Raw genomic sequence first — 9155 nt, forward strand, 5'->3', positions numbered from 1 at the left:
TTTTTCTCGATATATAATAGGGCCATCTGCGTCAGTCCGCGTGATACACATGCTTGCAAATTGTACACAGACGATGCTGGGATTTGACGAAAAACAGATGCATGGGCTGTCGTAGAGAAAGACAGATTTCAATCATAATGTTGTGTAACCATACCGATTTACATAAAAGAAGCGATACTGCAAAGAAGCGAGGGGTAAAAAAGAACACCTGAAAATGTGTAAATCGTCGAGTTTTTCTGCTCGACTGACTGAGGCTACACACAATATTTTCATATCAGTAGGATTCGATTACCTTTCAATAAAAACAGAACGTTTAAACGCGTGAAGAGACTTTTTCAATTAGCGACGGACTACGGAAAGGAACCAAGTTGTCCCTTTTGCGATGATATAAGTTTTAAAGGCACAGTGCAGCTCACAGCCTTCGTTTTGCGTTTTTGTTGCAGCTGAGTGCATTTACAGTTCAAAAATCCTCCTATGGTAGTAAAACAAACCCAAAACTACCCAACGACGACACCTGTGAAGCTCGACAGTTTCTTGTTCACGCGAGTGCATAAATTAACCTAGTTATTACGTGGTGTTTGGTAGGAGTTCGATTCAACTGAGTGATTCCGGCCTCGATTTTGTTTTACACAAACTCATGATGACGTCTGGCATAGTTTGCTAGTGACGTGTCTTTTTGTGCATGATGTGGTGATCTACCTGATCTAAATTTAGATCCAAAAATAGGTCAAGACCAGCCGGGTCGGAGTACGAAATTAATTCGTAAAAAAATCGCAGTTCTTGACTCTTTGGGTGCAAGTCAATGAAACTTGGTAGTTCTTCTAACGGATAGCTGCCTGAGGTATGACTAAGAGCCCCAGGGGCTCCGTGCACCTGGATTTGACAAGTTCAGTACCTTTAAACCAATCCAAATCTTATTTTTCTCCGACGAAAACCTCGTCACAGTCCCAAGTGAGTCATTGAGGCAGACCGTAGGTCGAGGTCGTGTTTACAGAATGATGAAACACAGTCAAGGCCAGCTCCATATTTGGCTCAGTGTTCCAAAACATGCAGCACGTACTCGCGTAGGTTTTATATAGAACCAGATTGTGAAAATAAACAAAAGTACTACTGTGGAACCTTCTCTTTACGAACTCTACAAATCTGAGAAAATCAGGTCTTAAAAAGGAGGGAGTCTTGAAATGGGGGTAAAGTTCTAGTACAGAGATATATGAACAAGATTCGGAGAAAATAGGGTCTTAAAATGGAGGATCTAGGAAGCCTTACATTGGGGGGGTTTAAAAGGAGGGTTCCACTGTATACGATCAGCGAATGTGGCTTTGAGTCACTCACTTGTGTGATCAAGCGAGACACAAATCAATGCTTCGCCGAGCGAAAGCTGCTCTAGAGGAAACATACATGACTCATCGATCGTCATTTATAGGGTCAGTAGGTTTGAAAGAGTTGAAGCTTTCAGTACCTGCACCGAGGAATTCAAAGAGAGAGAATGAAAGAATGAATGAAAACTTTGTCATCGGGAATTCCGTTCCAGCGGTAAATAGTCAGAGGAGGTAAAAGCTCTTGACTTCAATCGCTGCAGGGTTAATGTAAGGCACGATAAATAAAATAGTCAGCCGGACCAAATGACACTGAGACTGACTACCTGTCCTGAGAGAGAGAGAGAGAGAGAGAGAGAGAGAGAGAGAGAGAGAGAGAGAGAGAGAGAGAGAGAGAGAGAGAGAGAGAGAGAGAGAGAGAGAGAGAGCGAGAGAGAGAGAGAGAGAGAGAGAGAGAGAGAGAGAGAGAGAGAGAGTTTTAGCTATACTCTTATCTTCACATCGTGCATACTCCATCTGGAACTAGAAACCAAACCTTTTGCACAGTGAACAGTGAGCCCACCTAAAGCAGAGTGAACAGTGAACCCACCTTTAGCAAAGTGAGCAGTGAAGCCACCTTTAGCACAGCGAGCAGTGAACCCACCTTTAGCACAGTGAGCAGTGAACCCACCTTTAGCACAGTGAACAGTGAACCCACCTTTAGCACAGTGAGCAGTGAACCCACCTTTAGCACAGTGAACAGTGAACCCACCTTTAGCACAGTGAGCAGTGAACCCACCTTTAGCACAGTGAGCAGTGAACCCACCTTTAGCACAGCGAGCAGTGAACCCACCTTTAGCACAGTGAGCAGTGAACCCACCTTTAGCACAGTGAACAGTGAACCCACCTTTAGCACAGTGAGCAGTGAACCCACCTTTAGCACAGTGAGCAGTGAACCCACCTTTAGCACAGTGAACAGTGAACCCACCTTTAGCACAGTGAACAGTGAACCCACCTTTAGCACAGTGAGCAGTGAACCCACCTTTAGCACAGTGAGCAGTGAACCCACCTTTAGCACAGTGAACAGTGAACCCACCTTTAGCACAGTGAACAGTGAACCCACCTTTAGCACAGTGAGCAGTGAACCCACCTTTAGCACAGTGAGCAGTGAACCCACCTTTAGCACAGCGAGCAGTGAACCCACCTTTAGCACAGTGAGCAGTGAACCCACCTTTAGCACAGTGAACAGTGAACCCACCTTTAGCACAGTGAGCAGTGAACCCACCTTTAGCACAGTGAGCAGTGAACCCACCTTTAGCACAGTGAGCAGTGAACCCACCATTAGCACAGATGGCGAATAGTGAAGCCACCTTTGAAGCACAGCGAAGACGCATGCAGGTCTTTCTTCTCAGTATAACAATACCACATTGATTAAAACACATGGAACAGCAGGATAATGGCGCTAAATGCTGACGAATTTTACCGAATGTCTGGTGCCTGAAGGTGGAAGTGATAATTTTAGCGTCTGCACCCCCTCCCCCTCTTTTCCTTATAGGAACACACAATTATAACAGTGAACTTAATAACGTTAATGTTGCTGGAATTATCTTACTTTGACCTTTTTTCCCACGGGCTCAGTAGTTGTTAATCACTGGCCAATTACCTGCAGCAATCTAGTTACACGCACTGAGGCTACGTCAGCAGGAAAAGCCAAACAATCCAATTAGATTATCGTTAGTTTTTTTTCTAGAAAAAGCGGTCAGACTCCGTGCCAGGCTTCATTTGGGCTTCACCGGTAGTATGGCAAAGAGAATTTTACTGCTAGTAGTCACTATGTACCATTGGTAAACTGTTTCCTGATTTCACAGCGTATGTATGTACAGAGACAGTGGAGCTGACCTTTTATCGACGATGATTCAAGAGTTTCAAGTCACGGCATATAGTTGACCTCTGCTGCTGACGTCGGCTGAAAGTGCTGGGCGAATCACAGCCCGTGTAGCTATATACAGTATGTTCCCTAACATGAGAAACGACAGCAGTTTAGCCCAAACGCCAAGTTTGAGGCTTCGTCGGCGACTTTTTTGGTTACTAAAAGCGTTTCGTTCAATCATCACTGGCTCAAGTGTGTGTGACTATGTATTGATCATTCTGTTCGTGTGTTTGTCCGCGCGATCAATGGTCAGTGTGGCAACCTTTCACATTTGCCTATATTTCAGAAACAAAATGCACTATGTTAGCTATAAACAAAAGCATTACCTTTCCAGCACAGCAGGTTCTACTTGAGAACAACCTTGGTTTTGCCACAAGATCATGTAAATGACACATGCATTCCAGCAATCGGATGTTTGTATAGTGCCCAGTTCTCTTCGCGTATGATAAAGACGTAAGATTCAGATATGGCGTCAAGCCTTGATAACATTGGGCTGATAAAATTTCGTCGCTGCCACAAACAAAGTTTAACGTGGATACGGACGCCAAGTCTACTGACAGAGCAACAAATTCCGTGCGCATCTCTACACCGCAACACAGGCAAACAGTTGTACCCGCGTTGTTTCACAGTTGAGCTCAAAACTCGATGGGCTAAATAGAAGAAGAAGAAGAAGAAGAAGAAGAAGAAGAAGAAGAAGAAGAAGAAGAAGAAGAAGAAGAAGAAGAAGAAGAAGAAGAAGAAGAAGAAGAAGAAGAAGAAGAAGAAGAAGAAGAAGAAGAAGAAGAACAACAACAACAACAACAACAACAACAACAACAACAACAACAACAACAACAACAACAACAACAACAACAACAACAACAACAAACTTGATGGAGATTTGTTGTTGTTGTTGTTGTTATAAACGTCTAATTGTTATATTACAAACCTAGAACGGACATTCACTGTCTTTTTACACAATCCCGGTGAACGTCAGAACCCGAGGTTCAGTGTTACCCCCCTTGAACCGTCCTTCAATTCTGTGATGGACTCAGTGTCCACTTTGCTAATTGCGACGAGGCCAACTACTGTCCAGGACTGGCAGTCACTGCTTGCAATCCAGTGACAGTGGCTAACTCAGTGCTGGACAATATCATGAATAAACTGACCTCATTGTCACCCCGGCCTTTAAATAGGACAATAATAGCTGCATAGCTGCATTTTCATTAAAGGCTGACATAGTCCTATTTAATTAGTTTAATTACTTCCAGGGCTTTTCCCATCGTTGCGGGGATGTATAAATTAAGCTTCCTGCAAAGTTTTAGGTTTGAAGTCCTTACCAATTACGAGAAATAATTAATTCTTTATTGCATTGTTTAGCAACAGTTCTCCAGGACTTGGGCTATTTTTAGACCGTTGAGACTGTTCTGTTTACATTCGACACTATCAACACCACTTTGCTATACTGAACTAATTTTTTCTGTGTTCGAAAGCTACAGCCAACCGTTATTATATCCCCTTAGTTACAGTTTTATAACATTATTAGCACATGTAAACAATATGAATTAATTAATGAACGCTACGAATATGGCAGCCTTTAAGTGACAGCTACTAAAACTACAACAAATAAAGTATAAACACTGTATTTTATTCCCCCCTCTGCTTCTTTACCTCTGTAAACTTGTAGGGGTAGTTATTTTTCGATAATGACCCAGCAACCAAACAAATAACGACCCAGCAACAGCCTGAATCCTCGATAGTGCAATGGGTTGAGAGGTTGTTCTGTTTCGGTACTACTTTTTGCGACTGAAAAGTTCCGAACGCTCTAATGTACGAAGTATACATCTCTGGAGCAAACAATACAAACATACCGCATTTAAATTAACAACTACAGGCCTGAACACATGAATCTCCATATAAAATCCATGAGTTCGGTTGTTTTCTGAATCTAGATCTGCCGTGCTCAAACCGTTCATCACAAGCAATTTCCCAAGGCAAGTAACTCATACTTTGTCTAGCGACAAGAGTAGTTCCCCTTCTTTTCACTCAGTTCCTTCGACAACAGACTGCAATCCGACGGTCAGTTTTCAACAATATTTCATTTAATAAACAGATCAGTGATTCACACGCAACCAAATGCACACATCTCATCAATTTAAACAACATAAAGGGGTTTCATACACTATTTTCCCCAGAAAACTGAACTTCATACAGTTTTTAACGTTGGAACACGGGTGCAAAAGTTCGTCTGCTAGTCCCATTTGACGAAAAAACAGTATCCTAAGCGATACCAAAACATATACAGAACACACAATATCTGCCTTTGCTGCCACAGCAGAATAACAGCATATCTGTGTACTTGATTTTAGCCCAAAATAGGAAAACTGACAAGAAGTGTTAACAGAATGGAATGATTTGCACGGAACTATACAACCGCGCATTAATCGATCGCCTGCGCAGGTTGACTGGTTGAGAGAATAGGATTCGATCAAACTTTCGCAAAAAAACTCCTCTTTTCCTTGAATAACTGAAGAAAGGAGGAATAAAGAGGTTACACACCTCGTCTCAGTGATTATAAAAAATATTGTCATCATTTTCACGAGTTTTCATTCACAAGCACCTGGGAAATAAATCTCATGTTCCCCGGGGAATAAATCCCCGGTTACCATAGTTGCAGGAAGCCCTATTACATGGATAATCAAAAGCAAACCCAATAGAAACGCTCGAGGATTCTTCGGCTCTTTTCATTGGCGTTTCCCCAGACCTAAACAGACGACACTGCTTCGCCAAGTTCCAAATACGAACTGGCAAACTGGCAAATGTAAACAAAAAACAAAACTACCTCATCAAAGGTCATACATTTATGCTTTATCGCAAACAAATGAAACCTATCGATATGTTTTATCTTCTCACAAAGTCATGGAGTGCGTGTATCTCTGTTTGGAGAAACACGAACGTAAGTTTAAGTCAAACCAATTGACCCCTGACACACACATTTTGACCCGTGCACAAGACGTTGTATCGATAAACTACGCGCAAATAAAAAAATAATAATAACAAAGCAAAGAACATAGCAACAAGAAATGAAGACATCTGACAAAGCCGAGCAAGCAGAATGACAAGTCTAATGAAAAACAGAGAGGCAATGAGAAACAAGATCGCGATTATCTTTCCTTCGCGGCACGACGCAAATCGTTTGTGTCCTTTGACCCAATTCGTGCAGTGCTGCACGATGCAAATCTTCTGTGACCTTTGACTCAACGTAGCTTCAATATTCGATTACTAATATTTACCACTGAAAACCGAGGGGTGGAATACCGAGAGGGGCAGGGTGGTAGGGCGATGGTGAAATGTAATGAAGAGACACGTGTAGCAATAAGAGAAAACCGATTCTGCAATAACACAAACAAGAACAAAAAACCCAACACTGACCTAGACCTATATGAATATTTAATCAATAATATGATCGTCTGCGTTGCAGGTGTGCAAGTGAAGGGTTGGGGGGGGGGGGGTGTAACTTGATCATTAATTTGTGTGTGTCAGTGTTTGTGTTCATGGACTGATTGTGAGGGAGGGGGAGGGTGGGGTGGGGTGTGTTTCAGGTTTTGGTGTGGGTATGAAACGAGCAAAACAATACCCACACCACAAAATCTTGGAGGCAAAAAACACTCGCCGTCGCATCATTTTGTCCGCACAATATTATATGCACCAACAACCGGAAAGAAAGGTGACAATGGAAAAAGACTCATCTTTGCTTCCTGCGATTCCTTGCCCCCGACTCGAACGTCGCACGATAATCCACATAACAGATCTGTTGTGAGATGGTCAACGCTGACTGTGCAAGCAAATCACCTCGTTTGAAATACGACAATCCCATCGAATGCAACATGTGGGCACTATCGTCTCAAAGGCGCCGCTCGCTGTTGCTTTCACACACCACTCTGTAGTCGGAACCTACAGAACTTCGCATCCTCAAACCTGACATACTTGTCTCAACATTATAAACTCAAATCACACACAGTAAGTTGCTTTCGCACGCCAGCTTTGAACAACGTGCTGGGGCCCCGAACATGCATTATAATAACAGAACTCGCGTTTCAAACCATGGCTCCCTGTGTTGATTTTTCACTTAATGTTGAACCACCAAAATGATGACAAAAACGATGTTTGATGGTTTATTGCCAGACCAGCTTTTTTGTCGGTCCTCGGGGGGCATATCGACTTTTGTTTCATATTTATTAACCGCGGCCTTCGGCCTTGGTCAATAAATATGAAACAAAAGACGATATGCTCCCCCTCGGACCGACAAAAAAGCTGGTCTGTCAACAACCCATCAAACATCTTATAATGGTCTCAGTTCGCGGTCATGAAAAAGCTCGCTAAAGCTCGCATTTTTCATGATCCGCTAACTTCGACCATTATTTTTAATAATCACTGAGACTCGGCATGTAACCTCTACGTATTCCTTACCTCCGATTCTTTTGTTGCCTCGTCGTAAATCAGTTTACGTCTCTTTGTTTGAAAAGATGTCGACAATTTTATCTTTGGTCTTATCACACAATGTGGCATTCTGATAATCATCGGTCCACGCTATCGCTCATGGTCTCACTGACAGGGTGTATAATTACTGCGCGGAATCTATCAAAACAAGAATACAGAGTTATCTCCCAACTGAGACGAAAGTGATTGCAGATTGGCCGACTTCGACAGTGATCTCCGTTCTGTTCTTCACAGTTATGATAAAGACATCGTTCTAAGGTTAAAACAAGTCGAAATGTTGAGACTGCTGTGGGAAGGAGACCGTGATATTGTTGCATCACTCCCAACTGGTTACGAAAAAAAGTATCGTCTGCTTCGAAGCCAAAGTTGATTATCACGTGACACTTTTGCCATATTTAGAGTTGTTTGCACAGTAAATACACCCGCGAAAGATAGCTCGCTTGAAACTGTCTTACATATCAATTCCTTTGTAATTTAAAAAGTACACAACACCATGAAAAATCATTATCGACGATCGCGAATCTGCTTATATTAATAACACATTACGAAAAGCTCTAAATATGTAAACAATTGATTTCTTACCCTCAGAAAGAAAACCAAGGCATCCTGTCAGGGATAAATGAGACCCGAAGGGAAGTAACTCATTTTGACCTGAGTGCAGGATGACAATGTGGAAGCTTTCTCCTACCTCACGCCGTGGATCGTGTAACTCTGCATTTGCGCCACCGCAACTTTTTATCGCTTCACGCCGACGAAGAGGCAAGCTGCAAGGTGGGTCTCTCACAGAAAATGAAAATGTGTAGGACTTTCAGGCATCATCTAGATTCTTCATTAGTACATTTTAAAGAAGTATATACTCAAGGTCTAAGGTACGTGCTTTTTTAGTCGAAATGTCAGGTTTCGGCAGTTCAGAAGTCCGATTTCTGCTGGAATTGTAGCTGAAATTGCACGATTTGTCCCTTCCTTCGTAACTTCAACGAAACAGCACTAGTTGATGCATTCCCGTGATGATATCCTGTGAGCTAAACATGTCCTTTGTATTCTTGATGAATGCTGTTGCACAATTTTGTCTTTGGGTGACGCACGCGGCAAAAGAAAACACAAACAATTAGACTTCATGTTATACGCCACCGATACTTGGTGTAATTCGCCACCGCAATTTCACGTCTTGGATGTTATTCGCCACCGCAACTGTCTAATGAATTGCATAATATATTGAAGAGTTAAGTGATTCTGTCACTTCCAATTGAAAATATTGATTTGGAGTTGTTCAGTTCAGTGTATAGTTCAGCTTTTGTAGAACACGTTTCTGAGACGCACCTGGCGGCGTTTCACTCCCACACTCTTCGTCATTCTTCTTTCCCGAAAAACGTCACGTCTGTCAGAGGCGTTATTTTCTCTTCCAGCGTCAAACTGATGAGTTTTTGTGATGTCACTGGTAATAGGAATGA

At 42.4% G+C, this 9155-nt stretch overlaps 1 protein-coding gene across 1 annotated transcript; it reads left to right on the forward strand.

Annotated features, from left to right (window-relative positions):
- Positions 1 to 1398: 1398 nt before the first annotated feature.
- Positions 1399 to 2656, forward strand: LOC138953892 (uncharacterized). The gene is made up of 2 exons (XM_070325871.1): positions 1399 to 1424; positions 1888 to 2656. Exons 1-2 carry the CDS (start codon positions 1399 to 1401, stop codon positions 2654 to 2656), a joined length of 795 nt encoding a protein of 264 aa, XP_070181972.1.
- The last annotated feature ends 6499 nt before the right edge of the window (positions 2657 to 9155 follow it).

Source organism: Littorina saxatilis, linkage group LG2 (genome assembly GCF_037325665.1).
Source record: "Littorina saxatilis isolate snail1 linkage group LG2, US_GU_Lsax_2.0, whole genome shotgun sequence".
In the NCBI taxonomy this organism is placed as follows: domain Eukaryota; kingdom Metazoa; phylum Mollusca; class Gastropoda; order Littorinimorpha; family Littorinidae; genus Littorina; species Littorina saxatilis.

Excerpts from the sequence above, each read along its gene's own strand:
- LOC138953892 (XM_070325871.1), top strand. The coding sequence starts at position 1,399 with ATGACTCATCGATCGTCATTTATAGG. Across the intron at positions 1,425-1,887 it reads CATCGATCGTCATTTATAGG|AGTGAACAGTGAACCCACCT; the intron begins GTCAGTAGGTTT and ends CACCTAAAGCAG.